The sequence below is a fragment of the Thamnophis elegans genome, chromosome 4 (genome assembly GCF_009769535.1).
Source record: "Thamnophis elegans isolate rThaEle1 chromosome 4, rThaEle1.pri, whole genome shotgun sequence".
NCBI classification, from domain to species: domain Eukaryota; kingdom Metazoa; phylum Chordata; class Lepidosauria; order Squamata; family Colubridae; genus Thamnophis; species Thamnophis elegans.
The window spans coordinates 115,660,902-115,687,801 of record NC_045544.1 but is presented as its reverse complement, the minus strand read 5'-3'; the positions used below and the strand labels follow the sequence as shown (position 1 = coordinate 115,687,801).

At 43.5% G+C, this 26,900-nt stretch overlaps 1 protein-coding gene across 1 annotated transcript in view; it reads left to right on the top strand.

Annotated features, from left to right (window-relative positions):
• The first annotated feature begins 7,379 nt into the window (after nucleotides 1–7,379).
• LOC116508181 (cGMP-dependent protein kinase 2-like) overlaps nucleotides 7,380–26,900 on the top strand; it is a 41,644-nt gene continuing 22,123 nt past the window's right edge. The window contains 15 exon segments of the mRNA XM_032216700.1: nucleotides 7,380–7,458; nucleotides 7,773–7,904; nucleotides 9,217–9,275; nucleotides 9,278–9,366; nucleotides 9,541–9,707; nucleotides 13,807–13,920; nucleotides 15,355–15,438; nucleotides 15,441–15,459; nucleotides 16,007–16,035; nucleotides 16,038–16,069; nucleotides 16,202–16,261; nucleotides 16,263–16,280; nucleotides 17,063–17,151; nucleotides 18,057–18,125; nucleotides 22,044–22,082. Coding sequence (XP_032072591.1) covers nucleotides 7,829–7,904; nucleotides 9,217–9,275; nucleotides 9,278–9,366; nucleotides 9,541–9,707; nucleotides 13,807–13,920; nucleotides 15,355–15,438; nucleotides 15,441–15,459; nucleotides 16,007–16,035; nucleotides 16,038–16,069; nucleotides 16,202–16,261; nucleotides 16,263–16,280; nucleotides 17,063–17,151; nucleotides 18,057–18,125; nucleotides 22,044–22,082 — 944 coding nt within the window. The 5' untranslated portion in view covers nucleotides 7,380–7,458; nucleotides 7,773–7,828.

Sequence of the window (26,900 nt, the reverse complement as noted above, 5' to 3'; positions counted from 1 at the left end):
TGTTTTTCCTCCTTGACTTTAAATCTTCCTGATTAAAGGCATCCAATCCTAGATTACTGAAGGAACTACTGAAGCTTCATTTATTGTCTTTCAAAAATTCTGGAGAACTGATGAGGTACAAGATGACTGAAGACATGAAATATTATTCCTATCTCCAAAAAATAAAAGAGCTAGCAAATTAGAAACCAATCAGTCTAAGATCAATATGGAGAAAACTTCTAAAGTAGTTCATAAACAAATTGATCTGAAAGTGCCTTGAAAACTATCTGGTAAGTAAGAGAAGTCAGAATGGACTTGTCAAAAGTAAATCTTGCCAGGCTAATATTTCTCACATTTTGATCAAACAACCAGTTTAGTGGATTGTGGAGATGCCATAGATGATATGTCTAATGCACATTGAATTCAGCATTGCATTGTATTTGTATTGACAAAGTATTCCATCTTGTGCTGATTAGCAAGCCAGTTAAGTATGGACTACATGGCATGACAGTTAAATGGATACATAACTGGCTCAAAAATTATGCCCTAAGAGTGCTTATAAATATTTCTTTATCAAACTGGAGAAAGGAACTGGGTAACTGCCATAAATTTCAGTGCCAGATCCTCCTGTGTTAATATTATAATGATTTGGATGAACTAGAAAAGAAAATGTTTACCAATTCTGTATCTGATCCAAAGTGTGTGGGAGAACTATCCTAGAATACTTACAAAATTTGGAACAATCTCAATAATTTGGAAAAACGATGCACAAATAAAAGAATACAAATTATCAGAGACAAATGCAATATTTTTCATTTAGGAAACAAAAATCAAATCCAGAGGTATAGGATGGGGCTACCCAATTAATTAATATATAGTTTGCAACTGAGTAAGCATTGTGATGTGACTATAAAGAAGGCAAATACAATTTTAAACTGTGTCAACATTAATATAATTTCTAAATCACAGGAAGTAATTATCCCATTCTATTTTGTCTTGATTAGATTCCATTTTGAGGTTTTATTTGGAGGGGGGGATGGTTGTAGGGGATAAGTTTGTTTCTTTACTCCTTATAATTTCCTGGAAAACTCTTTTCACTTTTCTTGGCAACTTTTTGGTTGTGTCTTGCCATTGTTTTCTTCCTAGGGCTGAGAATGTGATTGGCCAAAGGTTACCCAATTGGCGTCAAATGTGAAGCAGGACTAGACTCTCAAAATCTCCCAATTTCTAACTCTGGTGCTTTTAAGCCCTACACCAATTTGGCTCTTCTGTCTTGAGTACCGTATCCAATTCTCGGCATCACATGTCAAAGATTCAGAGAAACCAGAAAGAGTCAGAGAAAGGCAAAAATCAGACAACAAATTACTAAGTAGGATAAAATATTAAAGAACCTAGCATATGATAGCACACTTCAAATCCCAATGTCAGATAGAAGATGAAGACCTATTCTCTATCATTTCAGAGTGCATGGCACAGAATATGTATTATACTCTGTAGTATAGAAAAAAAATTGTATTATAGGGAAAAACAGTGCAAGAAATTTGACAATGGAACCAATTAGTAGAGAAACATTGGGCTGCCCTTCACACTAGATTGAGGTTAAACAACCATTGGTTGGAAGGGCCTTGGATTCTTGCATGAAGCACAAGGTTAAGCTTGATGGTGTAAATGTTAACTCTGTTCTCCCCTGAGTTGTTTCTGTTTTGGAAAGGAGCTGACATTCTCTTCAACAATTTCTGTTCTTTAAAAAAAGCTTGTGTGAGAAAATTAAGTGAACTATTCCATCTCTAGTTTCTTGCTGCACCTCTTTGGTTCTTTCCTGGAACAAGCAAAATCAGTTTCTTTGTCTCAAGGCCATGCAATATACAGTATCCATGAAAAGGAGGGTCAGAGAAAGAGAAATATCATGCTGGAATAATCCAGTTCCAATCATGTTTTTTTTCCTGCTCATGTGTAATTTTTTTTGTGTGCTTTCAATGTTCAGATTTTTAAAATAATTCAGTGCTGCCTTTTGTTTCTTGATTAACATCCATAGGATTTTTAAAACCTGCTATTATTCTGGTGACCAGAAAACCACTCAGTTATCATCTGAACTTGGATCTGCTGTTTCAGTCTCATTAACACAACATTCCAGAGGGTCTAGGAACATGATAGCGAACATATGACACGCGTGCAACAGGTGGCATGCGGAGCCATATTTGCCGGCATGGCAGCCCTCAACTCCCAGGTGATTTTCAGCCTTCCAAAAGGCCAGGGGAGGCCCTTTTTGCCCTCCCCAGGCTTCAGGAAAGCCTCCAGAGTCTGGGAAGGTGAAAACTCTCCCCCCATGCAGGGGGGACTCGTGCATGTGCAGGTGAGTGGGGGTTTGTGCATGTATGCACAGGTGGGTGGGCACACATGTGCATGCAATAGCATGTGCATGCGCAATTTTGGCACACCTTTAGAAAAAGGTTAGCCATCATTGATCTAGGACAACTCATCACTATGGCCAACTCACCGGTGGCCAACTTGCTGCAGCCAACTCGCTACAGGACAATTTGCCACGGCCAACTTGCGGCAGGACAAAAGTTACCTAATATCAAAGAAATGGTGGAATAGAATAGTTAAAAGTTGAAATGTAAATGACAAAAAATTAAAATATCTTAAAATTATTTTAAATAATTAAATAAAATCGTTGAATTGTCCCGCAACAAGTTGTCTCGTGAGTTGTCCACGGGGAATTGGCAGCAGTGAGTTGGCCATGGTGAGTTGTCCTATTCTGCCTTCCAGAATGGACGGATTCATGTGTGAATGGATGTTTAGAAATAGAGAGAGAAAGAAAATGGAGGGAAAGTCCTGTATACTTTTTTGTATTTTCCATCATTTAAAAGGGAAGTACTGTAGGCCATAGAACTACCAACACTGCTCTCTGCTCTTGGTGGGTAGTTTTCAAGGTTTGGCTCTAAGTGGCTGTCTTTTTAGAGCAAGCAAGAGGCCTCTTGTTGTGGGATCTGACCTTCCCTCCAATCCCTGATACCTGTTCCATTCGGGCCCTTGCAATAAACCTGTTTGCTGGCCTGCTTGTCTCCCCTCTCCCTTTATAGTCACATAGAGTCTTTTGTAGTCGTAGGACTTTGCACAAGGCAGAGGCGTTCCTCTTTGTGAGTGTGTATAAATATGGGCCGGTACTTCAATTGCTTCATTTTCTATCGCAAACCTTTTTTCTGCATTTGCAGCATGAGGACACTGTGGCTTTGAAGAAGTCCTGCTGTGAGCCTGGCTCCCACCCATTTTCCTTCTTGTCAGCAGGGAGCTGGGAAGGCAACTCCAGGCTCTTAACAGGAGAGACATATCTTGTGATGGGAGGGGGGAGGGGGAATGCAGGGAGGAGGATTAAGCAACACCCAGATTAATGTGTAACTGACAGGCAAGGTGTGGCTGGTGGCAGCTGGGGAACACGCGAGGCTTCCAGAGCTGAAATGGATCCTCGCAAGGGACAGGTTTGTTCAAAGGTGTTCTGGGGAAAATGGAGGGAGGGTAAGCCTGTTTATAGCCCTGACGTTCTGCACCAGATTAGACCTCTTGATGGGGAGAGAAAGGAAAGATGCAAAATCTGCCCCAAGCCAAGGCTTAGAATTGGGCAGTTCTAAGACACATGTATATCCCATCTTCCATTTTCTGAAAATCCCTTGGAGGAAGGAGATAGACACACAGCTCATTCACCCCACCTCACATGAACATCAACACAGATGTCTGTGGTTTCCTTGTCTGTCTTTGTGGTTGAGTGGCTCTGAAACTGTCAATCTGTGTTGGCAAGTATTATTCCTCAGATGCCAGTAAAAGTGTCTTTCATCGGAATGTATGCGGAAGCTTAATTGGCTGCAAAACTCACCTGATAATCTTTCTTTAAAACCAGATCCGTGTTCTAAAAATACTGAAGCAAGGAGAAGAATAGCTCTGGGAACGTGCAGAGTGCCTACCAGTTCCCGCTGGGCTGTTTGGAACCAGCTAAGTCAGCTGTGCATCTGACTTAGCTGGTATAAAAGGCTATAACATTGGCTCAGCTTTGCTCTTTCAGGACTCAACAGTTTTCGGCTCTTGAGCCAGGCTGTGCATTTTCAAAAGGACAGACAAGCTTGATTTTTGGTCATGCTTGTTACCCTTTTGCGGTGGATGGGTTCTCAAGCTGCTGGCTGTATTAACAAGTTGCAGGACAGTCGGTCATTTTTGCACAAATGTGAAAGTAGCCATGTGAAAGAAAATCACCATGTTAAACATTTCCACCCGCCTCCAGCTGAACCAATGCCCAGACAAGATAGCTCATCTGCAACTGAACATGTAATGGCAGTGTTTTTATGGACTAGTGGGTAGCAAACGAGGCATTGATCCTTTCCCTTGCCACATTACAGGCCTGCCCTTTTCAGACTGCACATGCCATATGGAAAGCATGGCACAAACTCAGTGGGCAGTGTTCAGACAAAGGAAGCTAATCAACAATCACAGAGAGTCTAAGGACGGGCTCCACAATGCTTTACTGCTTGAAGCAGAGCTGAAAATGGTATCCTCTTCCAAACTTATGCTAGCCAATTTATTGTAATACACGAGAAAGAACATTTCTCAAGCTCTTTTCCCAGTCTCTGACAGTACAATCCCAATATAGCAAATGAAAACAGTAGGGTTTCCCCCCCCTTCTTCGTGACAGTTATAACCTGCTGAGAGAGACACCTTATTTTGCTTTTCCTTAGGAACATATCACTGACTAGTTGGAAACTGTCTTCCAGCTTTCTATCCCACTTTAACCAAAAGGTTGGGAAACTGACAGCACTTTTTAAGCCAGGAACCACATGAAAACTATAGTATAGTCCATTTAATGGAATTACTATAAAAAAACCCCAAAGAAATCCCCACAAATTATCCCCCTCAAGACCAGCAGATCCACATATGATGGATTTCCATATTTTGTGGTCTTCCATCCCTCCAAAAGTAATAAATATAACCCTAAGCCATCACCTTTGGCCTAATTTGCATTTGTTACTTTAGGAGAAATGGGACGCGTGGCTCAGTGACTAAGATGCTGAGCTTGTCAATCAGAAAGGTCGGCAGTTCAGCGGTTCGAATCCCTAGCGCCCACCTAATGGAGTTCCCATTACTTGTCCCAGCTTCTGCAAACCTAGCAGTTTGAAAGCACTTAAAAGTGCAAGTAGAAAAATAGGGACCACCTTTGGTGGGAAGGTAACAGCGTTCTGTACGCCTTCAGCATTTAGTCATGCCGGCTACATGACCACGGAGACGTCTTTGAACAGCGCTGGCTCTTTGGCTTTGAAACGGAGATGAGCACTGCCCCTAGAGTTGAGAACGACTAGCCAATATGTGTGAGGAGAATTTTAGGAGAGATGGTGCTGGAATATAACTGAGCAGCCTTATTTTTATTGATGCTCAGATCTCAGGAAGATATGACTTGATCTCTCCTTAGGTTGCCTGCTGAGTGTGAAGGAAGAAGGCTTCTCCCAAACTTACAACCTTCTCTTTGGCTACCCAATGATGCCATTACGGCTGGGTTTTGGGGTCTAAGACTGTTTCTCAACCTTAGTAACTTTTAAGATATCTGAAGTTGAAATCCTGACATCCTAAAGTTGCTTAGGTTAGAAACACTGATCTAAGGATTTGGCCTGACAACTAAGGAGGGCCGCAGGGGACCCCTAAGAAAGCAGGGGATCAAGAGGCAGCAGTATGCAATCCAAAGGCCATTAAATGTGGGATGTACAAATTAAGTTTAGGAGGAATCAGTTTGTCTGTCTGTCTGTCTGTCTGCCTGCCTGCCTGCCTGTCTGTCTGTGTGTGTATGTGTCCTTCTGCAGACCTTTCCCATTTGTGTAGCTGGCTCTAGGACTTAAACTGTTGGGCTCTAGAGTTTATTGCTATTTTATATTGTTATGTTTTATAAGCCAGCCAGAGCCATGTGGAATTGGATAGGAAATATAGCTGTTAACTTAAACGGCATCTAAAGCTACTCATCGTAACCTTCTTCCTTTTAATTTTATTTGAACACTTTGTGCAGAGACAGTTGGCTGAGTTTTAGATTCCAGGCGACCAAATAATATTTGTTTCAGAAAGAGACTGCTGTTTATTCTAAAATAAAACAGTGACAGTCTGAGGTGGAAAGACCTTTAAGACCAGGATCTAACATTATCTCCTGCCGTCTGGCTCCTACTTCTCATGATTTAGAATTTTTTTTTTTTTGGAATGTGTGTTGGGATGTGTGTGTGTGTTATTAAACCACCTCATTTAAGTCCAGGCTTCTTGTGCTATTGGAATAGAATAGAATTCTTTATTGGCCAAGTGTGATTGGACACACAAGGAATTTGTCTATGGTGCATATGCTCTCAATGTACATAAAATAAAAGATACAGACGTCACAAATCCTAAGGTACAACACTTAAAGATAGTCGTAGGGTACAAATAAGCAATCAAACCAGGTGTGGGGAAGGAAACTCTCCTAAATTGAGCCTGCTGGTCTGGTTGGTGTAGGACCAGAAAGCAAGGCTGGCGGCCTGTCACTCAGGCCTTGTGGGCATACCAGTGCTCTTGTGACCCAGGCAGCAGAGTCTCGATTCCCAGCCAACCCTCATGATGAGTTTCGGCCACTAAGGGCGCCACAACTGATCCCCAGAAAGCAACAAGCCGTCTGCAAAATATGGAGATCTATTCAAATGTGGCTGCTGATCCCACCCTTCTCAGACAGTGGTGTCTCCTGGGTTGACTGCGTCATGCGCCTTTTTGGGCAGCCGTTGAAAGGAATCTGTTTGGCTGTGTTCTCACAATAGTCTTGATCCGGTGGGGGGGAAAAAAACCCTGAGGCTACGCTTGCATAACATTCTAATGGTTAGGGTTAAGCATGGTTAGATTTGGGGGGCAATAACAGCGTGCTGTGATTATTTTAGAGCCAGTGTATTATGGGAACCCAGTCAAAGGCGTTACTCAGTACCAAGCTAAGCGTATCGTGTGAATGTAACAGCCCGCATTTGGACTTGATTTCACTTTGGATTCTCCAAGAAATGTGGCACAGTGGCTGAGCCTTGCTCCAAGTGACCTGCGCCTCTTGACCCCCTTCTCACGTCGGGAGGTGGGGGGGGGCGAACACCTTGTCTCCTCTCCAGACCTACTTGGCACGTTAGTCCTCAGGGAAGCCCTCGGCGCGGACTGTGGGAGAAGCCAGCGAGTTGCCCGACCTGCATCGGAGCCTGCCGGTTGCCTAGTAACAGGTTGGCATCAGGAATGGCGGTGGAGCGCCGAGGGCAGGGCAGCTCGCCGGGCCCGAGCCTCGGCAAAGATGTTGGCACGCCCACCTGCCCCCTCCCCCCACCCACGGACACCGGGGTGACTCACTGCCTCCGCCCTCCCCTCTCCGGCAGGCAGCCCTCACTCCGCAGTTGGAGCGGCTGGCAGCGCGGAGTGTGGAGGCGCCGCAGCACTTCGCAGCACTTCGGAGCGGAGCTTCAGGTGCCGCCTGCGCGGGCGGACGGGCGAGCGGGCGGTGGGGCACACCTCGTGGGGAGATCCCGGGAAGTCACGAGCGGGGTAGGACCGTGCGGGGCTGGAAGAGGAGCGAGGGGGCGCAGAGACGCTCCTCCAGCCGGCGTTGGTCCGGTCAGCTCAGCCGGAGGGCAGGATCCTCCGTCTCCTGCGGAGTCTTCGGCGCGTCGCTCTCCTGGCGGGGATCGGGTGGCCGTCTGCTGCTCCTTTCCGCGGTGGATCGGCGGGATCCGTAAACTGTGGGCGACTTTTCTCACACCTCTCCTCCCGTCTCTTTGCAGAGCCCGGGGCAACTCTCCGCTGCAGCCTGACTCGCGAGTCGAACCTCTGACCAACTATGGACCTTCGGCTGCGGGATCTGCGCCTTCAGGAGGAAAGGGAGTTTCTGGAGAGCGTGGCGCTACCCCAGCCAGGTAAAGCGAGCTCGCTCGGAAGGGCAGCGGGGGGGGGGGCAGATAAGAGGAACCCCATCCAAAGGTCCCTACCCGCCGGGATCAGAAAGCCAGAGCTCCTGTTGGAGAGAGAGAAAGAGAGAGAGGAATCACCGCCTCAGGCCCTTTGCGAGCTTCTCTCTCGATGTCGGACTGGCTCGAGGCAGGCTGGTGTCCAATTGCTCTTCCCGCGAATGAAAGCGAGGGACGATCGGGCACCCTGATGCGCAGCTCCTATTCATTAGAATGAAGCTTGCGCAGGAGGTTTTAGATAGGAGGGGGGTGTCATATATCGCCCCCGGCCCCACTACGGTCCACTTCACTACTACCTTATCTCCAGGATGGGGTGGGTGGGTGGGTGATGAGGGTGTCCAGATTCCTTCTAGCAAATCTGCCCTGTTTTTAGGAGTATGTTCTATGTTGGCGGAGATCTGTTTGTTTGTTCAGTTGACAGGGTGCTACTTGCTCCCACCTTCCACCTGGAGGCTTTTCAGTTCTATTTTACAATCACTAGTCCTTACTCCTCCAAGACTCGCTGTGTGTTCCCACACCAAAGGGAACTCTGCAACAGTTCAACAGGTGTCCGTGAAGCTTTTCCTGATGGTAGTTAGGGGCTACCTCTCCATACACTATTGCTGCCAGAGCCCAGCTCCTCACAGATGCAGAAGGGAGGCAACTGTGTTGACCACAAGCCCGTGTCAGGCTGGGCATCTTCCTAAAACGAACCTTCCATTGCCATAAGCTGGGGCATCCCATTAACGCAGTGAGGAAAACAAGGCATGTCAGTCATTTGCTTAATTACCACCCAGTGCTTTCTTCAGAGAAATGAGAGTGAGCTACCTGCTTTCCCCTTTAATCCTCGGAACATTTTTCATTTGATTGGTTGATTGTGTTGGGGCTCAAATTTACTACTGTAAGTAGCTGTGTTCACACAGTGTTTAAGCAGATCAGATAAAGACCAAGCAGGACACTTTCGCACAATAAACTACACTTGGTTCCCGCTAACCTTAGATGGGGGCTGCGACTAGATGTGAATTAATTTATAGTTCATTATATTCTGCTAAACCCAGAAAATAAATTAATCTTGTAAGCAAATTAAGTGTGTGCAATCATCAACCCCAGGTCTCTTCCTTCCTAGTCCAATATTTTAAGAAAACTTTCTTCAGTTAAGTATCACACAGATTTGTTGAGATGGCAGAGGAATAGGGCAGTTGAGAGAGAAAAGGGGAATGTTTAAAGTTTCCACATTAAGGCACTTTGTTTGTTTGTTTCTCTACAATCACAGTTAATTCAGAGCATGCTCCAGGGCCAATGAACGAGAGTGCTCTGGATCAGTCCCCAATGGAAGAAGCCAGAGAAGAGGCAGTAGGGGGAAAGTCATTGTCCCTGAGCCCCTTATTACTGATGCTGATTGGCAGATGCCATGTGTCCCCAAATCCCCAAGGTAACACATATTGTTTGCTTATTAAGTGGAGTATCTTGTCTCGGGGTTACAAGCGGGAGGCAGAATTTGCAATGCTCCTGTCCCTGCTTGTGATATGGGGATGTCCTATGACATGGAGTGTGGGGAAACCACAGGAAATTAACCATTGGGTCTTTTTTCATCCCCTTACCCCAGAGATGCCAGCCTAATTCTGGAAGCAGTTAAACGCAATGAATTCCTGCGATGTCTGGGTGATGGTCAGAGCCAGACTCTAGTGGAGAGCTTCATGTCAGAGCAGCGACAGCCAGGCGACATTGTAGTGGCTGAAGGCGATGATGGTCATGCTATGTACATCGTAGCTGGTGAGGGAGCTATGTGGCAGGTGGGGGGGGGAGGCCAAGAAGGGGTATTTGCCTATTTGCCCACAGTTCTGTCACTCATCCCCACCTGGATGATCCATGGGGGGATAGCCCTTCTCTCTGACTTCCCTACCCTGGCATTGTTTGTAGCACTGTTAGCTTCATTCCAAACAGGTTAGGCTGATATTCAATTTAAAAAGGTGTTTTTTTTCTATTCATTATTCATTCATTTTGCTTTGCCTTCAGTTAACCGATTACTGCCTCTATGAGAAATGAAAAAGAAAAACCCTAAAAGATCATTTAATTGCATTTTCCAGGAGGAGAAAACATTCTCCAACAATTTCTCCACATGAGGCTCAGCGCGCTTTTCTTTCCTTTGTTTGACCTAAAATTACTTTTTGTTAGTTTTTGATACCAAATTGTAAGTGTAGGCTGATCTTCGTTCTATATTTTTCAGAAAGGAATGATGCTCTCAAAGAGCATTTTGTTTCTGTTTTGTGGGTGGGCAGGAGTAGAATAGACAGTAATAATTGCCATTCCCCCCACCCCCCAATTGATAGGGTTCCTGGAGAAAATTCTATAGTGACCTTTTTCAAAAGGATGCATTTAAGAAGAAAATGTCGAAATGTGAGTCTTTTCTCTGACAAATGTCTTCGGAGAAATTTAGCTCTGCTTTTGTATTTGACAAGGAGACCGTCTAGCTTTCTGTTGTCAAAGGCTCGTGGTATTGGGAATTTACAGAATTTACCAAACCAGTCAGGGCCACAGTGCAGCCGAAAAAGATGGAAGTCACTCCTGCACCCAGTGGAGTATATGATGTTTTTTCATGCTCTTTGTGCAGAGAGGAGAGCTTATGTGAGATAATGACAAGTATTCATATCACTGTCAACTGAAATTTTTTTTGGGGGGGAAATGTACCAGAATATTATGTTATCTCAAATTTCAGATTGTTGGCACAATTTATGATATACAAATTCAACCATGTGATTTACTAATTAACCCTAGGCTTAAGCAAAGGCACTTAGAGAAGAGAGAATATCTCTGAGCCGGTATGGAGTACTTATTTTAACTACTCAGGGGTGACAGCCTCCTCTTGATAGGTATTTTTCCGTATCATGGGATGTGAACTGCTTTCCCTGTGCTCCCTTTTGCTAAAAAGGGAGCTTCTCCCAAATAGTTCCTGCTCCCTGGCTGTTCAGTGTGATAGCTGTTGACCACTTGGTTGCCAAGGAGCTACAACATCATTTGTATTGAAGCTGTTTTCCTAATGCAATGGGGTTACATTTCCCCTTGAAGTTTGGCAGGGAGGTTGAGCCCCCAGAGAAAATCAAACGAGCACAAACCGCTGTTCAAGGAATATTGATAAGGGGGAAGAGTGGGGTGCAACTCCAGCAACTGAGAGCATCTCCTTGCTCTCAGCACCGAAGTTGAGTTGAGAACTGATGGGTGGGGAGAGGAAGAGAGAATGGAGTAGAAAGGCTAAGCATGAAATGAAGCTGCTACCAGATGCCTTCTTGCTTTTTTGCTACCATAGACTAACAACACTTTCCTTTTCAATGATGTGAAATAAGGATTTCTATTTTTCTGTTACAAAGCCTTTGTGAATGAGTGCATGAGCTCTTTTATGCAGTCTAGATCTCCTTTTGAATTCATGGGATATTGGAATATAACAGAATAACAGAGTTGAAAGGGACCTTGTAGGTCATATAGTCCAACCCTCCACCCTAACAGATCATACACCATTTCTGACAAATGGCAGTCCAATATCTTCTTGAAAGCTTCCAGTGATGAAGCTCCCACAACTTCTGAAGGAAAGCTGTTCCATTGGTTGATTGCTCTCACTACCAGAAAAACTCTCCTTGTTTCTAGGTTGAATCTCTCCTTGATCAGTTTTCATCCATTATTTCTTGTCTCGCCTTCGAGTACCTTAGAAAAATAGCTTGACCCCTTCCTCTCTGTGGCAGCCCGTCAAATATTGGAACACTGCTATCATGTCTCTCCTGGTCTTTCTCTTCACTAAACTAGCCATGCCCAGTTCCTGCAACCATTCTTCATATGTTTTAGCTCCATCCCCTAATCATCTGATTGCTCTTCTCTGACTCTCAACGTCTTTTTTATAATGGGTGACCAAAACTGGATGCAGTATTCTAGGTGTGGCTTTATAGCATGGTATTAGTACCTCACTTGATCTTGATTGAATCCCTCTGTTAATGAAACTTAGGATTGCATTGGCTTTTTTGGCTGCCGCTGCACACTGTTGGCTCATATTTAATTAGTTGTCTTTAAACATCTTAAATACAACTGTTGAAACAAGTTCCAACCTTTGTTAGCAAATCTCTGGCATTGCTTCCTGTTGCCACAGAATGCATGATTGATAACCAATTAGGTAGATAGTGGTTTTGAAGATCAGGCAGCGTCCTGGAGCAAGGCCAGAGGTAGGGTTCAAATGTTACCTTGCTTGTCCTTTGGTGTCACAGTACCACCTAATCCAGAACTTATGAAACTAGGAGTTGGTTTTCACTGTTTCCTTCCCTCCCTTTCAGCTAAATGTGGAAGTTGTGGAAGTCTAATCTAGTTCACATGTTCTGGGAACTAGATCATCATCATTAAGCAATCATATAGTTTGTTTGGGTATATTATAGTATGGAAACACAGCAATTGTAGACCAAGACCTTGATCCCCCTTGTGCCACAGAGAAGCGAAACTGTAATCAAGCTTTTATTACTTTGGCTTATTACTCCTGGGGAACCTTAGAAGTCCTGGCCACATTCCAAGAACCCTTCCACTCACATGAGTGAGCTTTAGGAAATGAAGGCCATTGCCATAGAGTGTGAGGCTGATATGCTGCCTTGACTCTCAGACACCATGAACAAAATTGGATAAATTATAACAGTGCAGGGCAGGTTGGAAACAGATGCTCTGTGTATGCCATAGATACCCAATGCAATCACTCTGCCTACTGACTCTCAAGGAGCCTGTGTTTTTCTATCAGCCCATTCTTGGACTCTGCAGAAACGATACAGGAATCTTCCCGATATCTAAATTGGTCAGCCTCATGCTTTAGAACCCTGTTCTGAACCAAACTGCCCATCTCATAATTTAGGCATGGCCCAGGCTATCTGAGGAGCTACCCTCACCCCAATGGGATTGGCCCATCCCACTCGCTCCAGTGGAAGAAACCTACTTTGGATCGGGGGTGGGTTACTGCCGGTGTTACTGCTGGTTCGCAACCCGCGCGCAACCCTCCGGTGCGTGCAGGCATGTACTACGCGTGTGCGTGCTCTTCAATGTAAATTGAACAATTTACAATAAACTGCCCATGCGCAGTCACTAAAATCCAAAATGGCGGTGGCCAAGTGGCAGCGAGGGATCAGTTCGGGGTGTGGGAGGCCTGGGTTGCTGCCAGTTGTGCGAGCCAGGCTGAATTCCACTACTGGTTTGGCCGAACCGGCAGCAACCCACCACTGCTTGGATCCATCTACCAAAGGGGGGGGGGTTTCCAGTGCCTTTTCTGCTGTAGCCCCTGCCCTTTGAATATTCTCCAGCAGGAGGTGAAGTCAGGCCCCCTGCCCTATTCCTGTTTTTCCAGAAGAACCTTAAATCTGGCTCGTCCAGCTGGCCTGCAGCCTAAGTAGGGCTGATCTTTGCTGGGGGTGGCTGACAGGATAGAAAGAAGATCCCCAGCCCTATGTCATCTATCCTCTTGAGTTTTAGGACTTTAATCTTTCTTAACTTTAATCGTTTGTTTTATCTTTTTACCTTTTCACATCCTACAGTCTCTGCTGCAGTGAGATGGGTGGCCTATAAATTCACAAATAACAAATATCTGTGGCTAACGGTAGTGGTGAAACCACATAGACTTCTGCAACTTACTCGTATGACTTTGCACCACTGCTGGTGTGGGCATAGGAAGAATTAGTGTTAATATAAATTACAGGAAGGTAGCATTTTACTAGCATGGCTAATAGCCATGGAGAGATCTCTTCCTCCTCATGAAAGAGTTCAGCCTGTGTTTATCTTGGGTCAGGGAGGTTAATTCCACAAGTGATGAAGCTGCAGGTGGCAATGACACATTTTCATAGCTCTTATTCTCCTGTTGCAGAGGGGGAGCTTGGGGTGACGCAGAAGGGGCGCCATCTCCGCAGGCTGCTCCCAGGGGATGTGTTTGGAGAGCTGGCTGTGCTGTACAACTGCCAGCGCACGGCGACTGTCATGGGTAAGGAAGGAATTGTGATGTGTGTCTGCTTGTCAAAATTCTAATGCCGCTAATGTCAAACTCCGAGTTTATCAGCTATGCCTTCTCTTCACCAAAAGACTCCCAAACAACGCGTGTCTACCAATTGCTACATTTCCTGACCACCTTCCTGCCTTCCTTAGGCACATGTAATTCTTTTCAGATTGGGTTAGTACCGAAGGTGAAAATGGAGGGGGATAGGAAGAAATGGAAGAGGAGGAAGGATATCTAGGGGTTGATGCATTCTTAAAGAAAACAATATGGCAAAACAACAAAGATCTGTGACCCCATAAAATTGAACCAAGTGTTTGGGGGCAGAAGCTTTCATGCACATGTCTTCCCATTGTCTTCCCCATTGCTCAATCTCATTTGTCTTTGCCATATAAGGCTATCACAGTTATGCCTCCGGAATGTTATGCAATAATTTGATAGTAGTTATTCATAAATGTACGGCTGGGGGATATTTTCACCCATCTAAAATAATTAGCCTGAGAAGTGAGAGAGGAAGCTTTTATATTTTACATAAAGTATTTTATATTTAGCACGACATGTCTAAGATTTCACTCATCAGCCCCCTCCCTCCCCATTAATGGTGAGCGTGCCAAGAAGTGTAGCTTCCTATGGCAAGTGTACTGACCACCAGGGGCATCCAGATGATTTTGGCTTCTTGGGCAGAGGAGTCGGGGCAATTCCGGGACGAGTTGGTGTCGAAATATCCCTTTTCCCACGATGCCCAACAACAACACTCAGGCCTTGGTGTGTCCTGCCTTTGCAAGTCATGCTGGGCTGGGGCATTCTTGATTCTGTTGCTATGGCAATTGTACAATTGCATCTTTCCCTCTACTTCTGGAACAGAAGCAGAATCTGCTTTCCTCGTTTTCTTCCTGTGCGAATGGCTACTTGCTGATAATGCGTCTCCACGCGTTCGCTCAATTGGGATTTGTGTATGCCTTTGAATTTCAGCTCTCTTATTGAGCCCCATAGCATTAATTTCGATACCATATTTAACGAGAACTGGGGCGGGGGGGGGAGAAAAAAATGGAAATATTACAGGATTTTGAAGGCTATGTGCGTCAATCGCAATGTACAAGAAGTGTTTCAGAAAGTTAATGGCGAAAGCTGCCCACGCTGCTTTTGGAAAATTGCAGTTTCCTTCTAAAAATGTGGCAGGTCTCTGTGAGGGGTGAAAGAATGTGTATTTTTAAATCAACTTTTTAAAGCATCACATAGGAAGGGAGGCTATCAGGGGCCACGCCAACGGTTTGCTCACTAGTGTTGCTGATGACAGTAAACAAACCCAGAAATAAAAAATGTGTTGTTACTACCAAATGTTGAAAGGTTTATGCTGGGAAAGAACTAAAGTTAAACTGCAGTGAAACCCTCTTTCTTGGTTAACCATAACTTCTGTCTTCTCAGCACTCACTGAGGTGGAGTTGTGGGCCATTGACCGACAGATATATCGCAGCATCATCACAGAAAATGCTAAGCGGAAACGTGCTATGGCCTCGCAGGCTTGCGAGGGTAAGTAGCCAGGGGACAAAAGGAGGGGAGGATCAAGAATACTTGTGGAATGGAAGGAAAAAAGAATAATGAAAGTAACTTTTGTTCACCAGAGGACTCTGGTGTGGTATGAATAAGTAACTAAATGTAGGCAGGACAGGTGTATCGGTTCTGCAATGAACATTCCCTTCTGAATTTCTTTCATGGTTCCAAGAATATTGGCTGGGCTTTTGGAAAAAAGAAGTAGTGGGAAAAAACAATAACCAACATTACCTCTAAAGCAAGATCTCAGTGCCAGAACAGTTAGGGTTGGAGGATCGGTGGAATTGAATTTGGATTAAAAAAAAGAAAAGGAGGGATTGCCGGGATTGCATTCTCCAACATGCTGGGTTACCATACCTGGAATGAAGGTATGGGGAAGAGCAGATGCCAGAAAAATATTCCAAATTATTATGAGCAATCGGGAGAGAGTCCTGCAGCTCCCTGTGTCATAGATTTCTAAAGCATTCCTTGTGTGCGCTCCCTCTCTCCCTCTCTCCCTCTCCTTCTCCTTCTATTGCCATCCCAGGGTGAAACCACTCCAAGGCCTGTCCGATGCCGATCTTCACAGCTGCTGGACTCTGCAGAAGAGGTACTATAATTGAACCATAATAATGACGCTCTCTGACTCAGGGCTGGCTAGGATCGTGCAGTAAAGGGGGTAGCACTGGGATGGCCCCCAGCGCTTTCAGGAGACTGAACATTAGTCTGTCCATTCTTGCAGCGCACCTTCATGCCCAACGAATTCATCATCCAGGAAGGAGATGAGGGGAGAGCCTTTTTCCTTCATTCTCACCGGAGAGGTGAGTCTTGTAATAGTAAGTTAACAATGAAGAGATTTTGTGAAAGTGAAGACTTCTTCAGGTTTACCATTTTCCGTACAATTAGCTTTTCCAAGTGTGTTGGGTGAAGGCACAAAGCTCCAAGTCAGGACATGTGCCTGGCAAACAAGCTTAAAGCTTAAACCTCTCTTTTTAAGATCTTCTTACCCGGAGCTGTGTTTGACTGGATCTGACATTTTGAGGGCTTTCCTGCCTCCTTTGATTATTTTGGGAGATCCTTCCACAATCTCTAGCAAACTGCTGATTTCTCCTGCCTACATCTGTGATTCCTGGCGTGCCCAAGTATCGCAGCTTCTCAGAATTGGAAGAGGCATTACAAAACATAGTAATATAGGTACGGCCAAACCTGAGTTCAGCTCTTAGGAATTTCATGGATCCAAGTGTTCTTAGCAACAGTGTGAAAGTGGTTTGCCAAACTAGCTAAAATGGGGTTTGGTGTCTTGTGGCTCAGTGCAGAAACTAAGTCATTGTTTTAGTGTGTTATGCAAACCAAGCCATTATGTTACTTCATTTTCTTGGACATAGCATGTTATGTGACTACAACAGTTGCATTTTGTCAACCAAAGTTCACAATTTAGTGTGTTTTGTGAATCTGAGTTTTTTTATACCTTTCCCATCTGCTGTACCTGCTACAAAACTAGCTTTCCCTGTCTTGCTATTCTCCAAATGCCAAATTGGGGACCAGTCCCCTCCTTCCCTCCTGCCATGCTGCCCGATCCTCATTTCTTTCCTGGCCTCTGCAGGTGGAGGTGACCAGGAATGTGGATGGTCAGGAGGAGCACATCCGAGTGCTAAAGGCTGGAGACCACTTTGGGGAGCTTTCTCTCATTCGGTAAGTATGGAACACTGGCAGGCTTTGTGCCCACTGGGGGTGATCAAAATATCGTAGTATGGAATGTTCATATTGATTTACGGTAACTATTTGCTAGACAGAGGTGCAGAGCACAGAGAAGTTGACTTAGCCAGGAGGGCCCCATGGAAGATCCACATGGATCAGCATTTTGACATGTATCACACTGACCTCTCCCTTGCAGGAATCTATCTTTGCTCCGATCAATCTTCTCAGGGAGGATCCTTTTGCCTGTTGTGTTTTTGGATGAGGAGTTACATGCACATGGCGATAGCAATAGCACTTAGGCTTATATACCACTTTACAGTGCTTTACAGCCCTCTCTAAGTGGTTTACAGAGTCAGCCTATTGCCCCCAACAATCCGAGTCCTCATTTTATCCATCTCTGAAGGATGGAAGGCTGAGTCAACCTTGAGCCTGGTGAGATTCGATCTGCCAAACTGCTGGTAGCCAGTGATCAGCAGAAGTAGCCTATAGTACTGCACTCTAACCACTGCACCACCACGGCTCTTAGCACTAACACTTAGACTTATATACCATTCCACGCTGCTTTACAGTATTCTCTGAGTAGTTGACAAATGTCAGCATATTGCCCCCAACAATCTGGGTCCCTATTTAACTGACCTCAGAAGGATGGAAGGCTGAGTTAACCATCAGCCAGTCAGGATCGAACTCTCGTTAGTGGGAATGCAGAATTAAGCCTGCAATACTGCACCTAGCCACTGTGCCACCACAGCTCCTATATGTCATTGTATATTCTTGTATATCAATACATCCCACACTGTTATTAGCTGTGGGCTGCGGTCTTATTAATTAGAGATCACATGGAGGTAAAAGTGTGAATTTTCTTTATTGGCCATTTATTCCCCATTTTTCTACACTTGCAGCAACATTCGCCGAACAGCCAGCTGTCGAGCACATGATGAAGTAACCTGCATTGCAGTAGCTAAGAGTAAGTAATGTTGACCTCTTGCACATATGGAGCCTGAATGTGCAAAGATGTATCATGAAGCCTCTGCTCAGAACTGGCCGTAAAAAATCCTATGATTTCTCCCTAGAGTCAGAAATGCAAACTCCCTGAAGTAGCATTGTAGAGGCTGCCTCTAACCTAGCCTGCCTCATTTTTCCATTCTGTAGAAAACATTCACTGATGATGGGCTGGTAGGAAAGGGAAGGGAACGGTGACAGATATGTTAGCTCCAGAGAAGCAAAGGCGCTCAAGAGCTGTCCAACATATCACAATCAAAGACTACACAGAAACTCAGCTGTAGAAAATGCACAGGGTGCTTGTGGGAAACTCTTGAGTGATATTGTTGCAGCCACAAGTATGGACTACAAACATTTCTCTGGTGTCTTCAGTTGGCATATGGAAGCAGAGGGTACAAAATTAGTAGCTGTGAAACACAAGAGGGCTGAACATTTTAGGTCAGCTTTTCAGTACTAATTCAAGAGTCAACAATTTCATGGTAAGCTCAAGAGTCATGTCAAAGGGGCTTTCTTCCTTGGTTTGAGATAGATAGTTGGAGGGTCTTCTTTGCTTTAAAACTATTCTAAGCTTGTGCTCCCATCCTCAAATGCTGAGAAATTATGCCACCAGTTTTCAACAGTGATCAAGGATACTATGGGGACTCCACAAAGAGCTTGGAGGAAGCCCATATGGTTTTGGGGATGTAGTTATCCATCCAGAATATATGTTAGGGGTAATCTATGGGTCTTTGCTATCTTAACTTGCACCGCTTTACATCAATGACTAAATTTTTTAATAACTGTATAATAATGGGACAGCCCTCTGCTTTGAAGATTATTGTTTGAAATATAGTGGCTGCATTCTCACCAACATTCCAGGTTGAAATGACTTTGAGTAATTGGTGGCTCAAACTATTATAGGAATCCAGATATTAAATGCAGTAGGGGGTGTCAACAATCGCTTTCACTATTTGCCTCTCAAGGAAGGTAGAATTGGCTGTTGTATTATGTTACTGTTTATGCTCCACTTTTGAAACCAATATTCAAATAGTTTGCACAATAATAATAATAATAATAATAATAATAATAATAATAATAATAATAATAATTTGAAAGTCAGAAATAGAAATCCAATCATTGACAAACACAGTCCGAGTATTCAGCACCGATATTTCAATGCAGTTTGGCATGGAAAAATGCGCCACTGTATCCATAAAAAGGGGCAAAATCACTGCATGTGAGGGAATTGAAATGCCCAATGGCCAACTAATTAAATGCAATGAAAATGAAGCCTACAAATACTTAGGCATTCTGCAGTTGGATAACATCAAGCATGGAGAAGTAAAAACTATTGTCAGGCGAGAGTACACCAACAGAGTTAGGAAAATTTTGAACATCTAAATTGAATGGTGGAAATACAATCAAGGCCATAAATACCTGGGCAATACCGGTTATAAGATACACAGCTGGTATAGTTAACTGGACACAAGCTGATTTGAACATTTTGGACCGAAAAACCAGGAAACTAATGACAATGCACTACAGTTTACATCCACATGGTGATACTGATAGATTATACCTGTCCCGAAAATCAGGTGGCAGAGGATTATTATAAGTGAAGCAAACAGTTGAAGAGAAAAACATGCACTGGCTGATTATTTAAAAGAAAGTCAAGAACATCTATTAATTGAAGTAAAGAACAAAAAACTACTGAAGGCCCAACAGACGAAACAAGAATACAGAAAACATGTGATAAAATCAAGAATGGAGAGTTGGCAGAACAAAGCACTGCATGGCCAATTTCTGGAAAAAATAAGAGATAAAGTGAACAGTGAACAAACTTGGTTATGGTTAACAACAGGTACATTAAAGAAAGAAACAGAGTCACTAATCCTGGCTGCGCAAGACAAGCTATCCGCACAAATGCCATTAAGGCCAAAATCTAAAAATCCTCTGATGATGCCAAATGCAGACTTTGCAAAGAGCTGATGAAACTGTTGATCACATACTCAGCTGCTGTAAAAAAATCGCGCAGACTGATTATAAATTGCGGCACAATTCAATGGCCAAATGATCCATTGGAATTTGTGCAAAAATTATAATATTAAAACAGCAACAAACTGGTGGGAACATCAGCCTGAAAAGTCACTGAAATCAGATGGTCAAGATCTTGTGGGATTTCCCTATACAAACGGACAACATACTGGCGCATAATACACCAGACATCACACTGGTTGAGAAAAATAAGGTCACAATCATAGACATCGCAATACCAGGTGATAGCAGGGTCGCCGAGAAGGAACATGAAAAAATCGCAAAATACCAAGACTTAAAAATCAAAATTCAATGACTATGGCACAACCAGCAGTGGTAATTCCAGTGGTAATTGCACACTGGGTGCTATTCCAAAAGCACTGGAATTACATTTAAAACCGTTACAAATTGACAAAATCACCACCAGTCAAATGCAAAAGCTGCACTGCTTGGATCTGCACGCATATTATGAAAATACGTTACGACGTCCTAGGCCCCTGGGTGGGGCCCGACTAGTAACCAATGCCAAATCCGGTGAACAACTGGCCGCTGTGATACAATTGTATAATAATAATGTGTATGGCAAACTTGTTTCTAATGAAAAAGGGAAAATATGTCTTCCCCCCCTTTTTATTATGTTGTTATAAATCTTAGTACATTGTATGGTTATATACTTTTCCATTCATTGATGTTTGCATAATATGTTAACAATCATTGGCATTCTATTATTTAAATAGCTTAGAATATTGAGGATAGAAAAGAGACAAAAATAGCCTATCAGTGTTAATTACAATTTAGACTGGCATTTTACAAGCATAACATTAATTTAGCTTTTTCATCCAAAGTTCAATGTAACACAACCACTACAACTCACTTCATAATAATTGCTATACTAGAGGTTTTAATAGCTGATTACTTATTAAAGTCTCCCTTATATTGTTACTTTGCGTGTGTGTGTTTGTGTGTGTGTAATACCTATTAATAAAAGGAAAAAGAGCAAATTTAATAATTTGCTACTTCTATGAGTTGATGTGCAGGCATCTTAGGGTGGCTGAGGTTGAGAAACAAATTTACTTATGAGAGACAGGGGGGAGGGAAGAAGAGAGAAAGAAGGAAGAAAGGGAAGTAATAAAAGAGAACTGTTAGGTTTCTGACTCCCTCTTTAATACATCTAACTGATTTGCACTATTTGTAGACATTTAAGCCCCCTTAGAAACCAGACTAAAAATGATTATATTTGCATGCTGCATGATGTGTTTCAAATTGCCAAATCTGGAACCAGTATCAAGGGAGATACTGAGCTTCTCTTTTCTTGATGTATCTAAACAGAGGCTGAACCGATTATTTCTTGCAGATGCTTTAATCTGAATTCTTGCACTGAGGAGATAAGTTGTTCTATGTGGCAAACTCTCCTATAGTGGGGTGGGGGGGATATAGGTAGTCCTTGGCTTACAACCATTTGTTTACAATGGCACTGAAAAATTGACCACCAGTCCTTGCACTTATGGCCATCGCAGCATCCCCACGATCGCATGATCAGAATTCAGGTGCTTGGCAACCAGCAAGTATTTACGATGGTTGCAGCTTCTTGGGTCCTGTGACTGCTATTTGCAACCTTTCCAGCTGGCTTCTGACAAGCAAAGTCAACGAGGGGGAAGCTGGATGTGTGAAACAACCGCGTGATTCACTTAACAACTGTGGCTAGAAAAGTCGTAACATAGTGCACAATTCACTTCCAACCACCTGACTTGGCCACCAAAATTCTGCTCCCAGTTGGGATCATAAGGGCTACTTATATGGGAGCCTGTGAATACTTCCAAACTGAATTTTCATTACTGTCTCCTGTCTTCTGAATCCACCCCTGCCTTTTCCAGGGATTTCCAGGAGCTGAGTCCAATGTGTGCTCGTGAGCCGTAAGTATTTTCCTTGCTTTTGAGTGGGTTGAATGGGCTCTGCGTTTGTGATCACTGAGGCAGTTTAACAAAAGACCCAGTCACAAGTATGAACTTCCAATTGTTTTTGGAAGACAGAAATTGTTGTGGCCTGCTAGCGGCCAGCAGAGTGGCAGCCGATTCGGACAGTGAGGAGGTTGGGGAGGAACATGGGCCAGTCCTGGAGTCTGGGGAAGCCTCTAAGGAGGGCTCTGTGTCGGAGGCAGAGATGGGGCCAGGGCCGTCTGACAGTTATCAGCTGCCTTCAAGTCAGACAACAGTGAGGCAGACAAACAGCTGGAGCCTGTTCCCAGTGTGTGCATGCCACAGAATTGCCAGATGAAGAGAACAGCTAAAGAACAAGGGTTGACCTTGGGAGTAGGGCCACAGGTGGAGGATGAATGGCCCCTCCCACAGAAATAAGAGAGAAGCGAAAGGAGAGTGGAGTTGCGGGAGACACTTAGTTTGCTTAATTGGTTTGTGACTCTCGGAGACTCCTTGCCAAGTTTTGCAGATATTGGCCCTGTCAGCTTTCCAAGCAGATAAGGTCTGTGGCTGTGAATCTCCTCCCTTGAAAGACTTTGCTGGATGTGAATGAGCAGAATTAATAGTCAATTAATAAAAGGGGCTTTTGTTGTGGACAAGGAGTTGCTTCATGCTCTTGGGAAGCCTCGGTCAGAACAGAAATGGGCAGCAGTGTCCTCTACTCATCCCATGCCCAATGCATGGGTTTCCCATCCATGTACACCTATTCCATTTTTTCCTGCTCATGCAGTCACAGGATTTGTTATCTGATTTGCCTGCTGTGCTTTACTCTCTTCTAGGCCCAGTATTTCTCACCTTGGTTGACTTTAAGATATGTGGGCTTCAACTCCCGAAATTCCCCCACTAGAATGCTGGATGAGGAAATTCTAGGCGTTGATGCCCATACAATCTTGAAGTGGCTGAGGTTGAGAAACATTGCTATGGGCAGCTCTGGCACTTTGATTCATTACTACGTGCAAGTAGCAGAAATGTCCTTTCAGCTGGCTAAGGGTTTGCTGCTTTGCAACTCTCTGATCTCTGTTGTCAGTGGTCTCCCGGCAGCATTTCCCTGACATTCAAAGTCTCCATGGTTCAGAACCTGGCACAAATACAATTTTGAAATTAATATTGTTTCCCTGGAGCTACCAACCTTTCTATCAGGCTTTTTTTTAAAAGTCCACTGATGCACCATTGGAAACTTTCTTCTTCTTTCTTCTTTCTTTCTTTCTTTCTTTCTTTCTTTCTCTTCTTTCTTTCTTTCTTTCTTTCTATTCCTTCCTCCTTCTCTCCTAATCCTCCTCTTCCTTCCTTCTTTTCCTCCTCCTCTTCCTTCCCTCCTTCCCTCCCTTCTCCTCCCCTTCCTTCCCTCCCTCCCCCTTTCCCTCTTCCTTCAACCTTCCTTCCTTTCCTCTTCTGCTTCTTCCTTCCCCTCCTTCCTTCCTTCCTTCCTTCCTTTTCTAATCCTGTTCCAAATAGCCCATGTGAATAAGAACTTGCAAAGTCCTTATTTTGGAGCTGAAATAAAACCTTACTTTCTGTAGTATCAGGAAGAATATGAAACAGTATATTCTTTCTCAGCAAACATCACCTTCAGGGGTCTTTGATGCTCTCTGAGCTCAGCTGTTTTCTTGCAGACATGTCATTACCCAAACCTAGATAACATCATCTGTGCACTGATCCTGTACCTGGTTTGGGTAATGAATCGTCTGCAAGAAAATAGCGAGGTTAGAGAGCACCAAGGTCCATTCAGGTAACAAATTAAGGAAAAAAAACATAATAATTTTAAAAAATCCTGCTGGGTTTCAACCAGTGACCTTCTGTATGTCAAGTAAATGTTATACCCACTTCATTTGAGAGCTCCTGCAACAGGAATGGCACAGAAACTATTCAGCCAAACTTAGGAAAATAGGAAAAAATGATATTTTTCATTTTAAAGTTGCCTGGATTCATTTACATCTGAATGCTTTAATTTTCTATACCTAACTTTAATTTAATTTTACAGAAAAGCATTTTTATATGTGCATATAAAGTATATCTGTTCAGTAAGACCTGCCCAGAGAAGGAATATCATTGGGCAATTGCTTTCCTGCCACGGAAATTTGAGAGGATACAACATAAAGGGAGAAGTTGGGTGGTTTTAAAGAGGAGAAATAAAATAAATAAATATTGTCTGTATCATGAAAACAGCAGTGCAGAATGAACACCCATCAAGTTGCTGCTGAAGCATCACAATCCAGACTGAATTTTCTTAAATCAGTTAGAGTCCAACTAACATCAGCATGGGATAGGAACAGCTTAAGGGTACAGCACTGATACGCCCAGAATCAACTGGTGGTATATAATTATGCCTTCTTATTTCCTGTACAAAACTATCCAAACCTGGGCCCCAAGATCTCATGTGTGGAAGAGCCACATAAAATTGGATTTTATATGGTCTTGAGGATGGGTACTTTGTAAAGATGAAACCTATTTGGTTTTTTTTTTTTTTAAATATAGTCTTGTATAATGATTCTGAAGATGAGACTTAGTTCCATTTTTTTTTATTTGCACTGTAATTTGAAACATCATAATTAGTAAACCAAATTAAGTCTTAAAATGTGTAACACTCTGCACATAAGAAATAACTTTGTTTTCACGCAGTGTTTATCCTGTGTGATGCTTTTACTTATGTTCACACTGGGAGATAGTATATAATCAGTTATGCACTGCCTTCTATTGGCTAGTATAAATAAAAATCACAATAGGCTACTAATCCTCGTAATAGTATATCTCATATATACACACCTATAAGGGCTTTTAGCTGCTCCATTGTTGTAATAGCATTTTTCCTTTAAACAAGCAACACCCTCAGAGTGTTATAGATTCCTTTTGGCATGGCATCTTTACTGTCTATTTGGTTAATGCTACAGGCAAGCAACCCATAAGGAATGAGATAAACTTTTGATCTATTGGCTGAGGAGGGCAGGCTTTTTCCAATCTGCCCCCTGGGCATTGACTTTCGGAGTAGTTCTGTTTTGGACAACACAATGACCAGCAGTGGTAGAGTTATGCAAAAAATTGTGTGCGAGAGAGGTTCTCTTCTAGCTGCTTTATGTTCTGGCTAATCCATGTCTCTGAACCAGGGACTCAGAGGTCTGGCAGGTAAAGTGCAGAAGGCATCATTGATATAAGGCAATGATGGCAAACCGTTTTCACCTTGGGTGCCAAAAGCACACAGACTCAATCACACATGTATGTGTGCCCACCCTCATAATTTAATGTCCCCCAGTCCCATGCGCATGCACATGTGACCCATCCCTGCTGCCCTGCGCGTACACGCATGGCTTTTCTTGGAGCCTGGGGAGGGTAAAAACAGCTTCCCCTGCCCCCCTGGAGGCCCTCCGGATGCTGGAAATGGCACGTTTTCCGACTCCAGTGGGGCCGGTAGGTCCGTTTTTCACCCTCCCAGGCAATAAAGGCTCTCTAGGAGCCTGGGGAGGTGATAAATGGCCCAACACAAAAATCGGAAGTTTGGGAAGTCCATTCCTGAAGCCTCCAGAGGGTGAAAAACGGCCAAAAATCAGCTGGCCAGCGTGCACATGCACGCTGGAGCTGACAGGGCAAACACCTCGCCATTGCCCTCAGAAATGGCTCCGTGTGCCATCTGTGGCGCACGTATAGGTTCACCATCACGGATATAAGATATCAATGATCAGGCCTAGTTCGACACAAGAGTTTAGTAGAGGTGCAATCAAAGGAACATGGGGTTAGTGCTATTTGAAAACAACACTGTTTTTGGAATAGTGCTTGTCCATCCTTATCCGAATATTCTCTGAGGTTTAGCCTTTCTTTGAATGCCTCCATGCAAAACAGCACCAAAACAGAACGAGTTGTAACAGATGACTAGACCTACTTATTTAACCATCTGTCAAAATTTCTTCGTTCCCTATCATTTCGTATTAAGTAGAGTAATTGGGGGATGTTTTCCACTGGCTGCTAACATATGGAGGAAGGGGAGGGAAACAAAGCTGGAGGAATCCATCAATCACTGTCCTTAGTGTGCCCTCTACACCCTAAATGATGACAGCACCATTTGATGGCCTTGTATCTATGGTAGCATAAAGCTAGCCAATGGGGACAGCAAATCTTACACTCCTTGGCTCGGTGAGTGATGGTAGTACTTTAAAGCAGTCCTAAGTATGATTCTGCATTGATTAATTATCATCCCAGTACTGTATGTACAAGATACGTTTGATTCCCATGAATATGATATTTGCTATTTTGTGTATTTTTGTAGCTGTCTGCTTATGCAATCCTTGCTTCTTTTATTGTTGTTCCTTTGTGAACCACATACAATCATTTCAGAGTAGGGCAGTGTACAAATTGAATTTAATAAATAATTGAGAAAATGCCTATGGAAAAAAAGATAGAACTGGACTATCCTGTTGGATAGCTTAAACAAACTTGACTCCGTGATCTTGTGAAGAATATTTATCTGGCTATCATTTGGGTTGGTTCAAAATAGATTACTAGCTACGTTCACAAACATGCTTAACCAGATTGTAATATATGTTGAGCTTGTTTAATTTTAAACAACCGTAATAATATTGTTTGGGTTTTTTTGGTTCATTATTCTGCTGGGGATAACTTAGCATTGTGCATAGATTCAGCTACTTTGGTTAATTTATAATCCAGTGTATTTTTAAGTTCATAAAATGAATGTGGATAGTGAAAACATAGTATCCAGTTTCCTGTTTTGTTATGAGTATAATCAGGAGATGATAATTTTTAATTTTT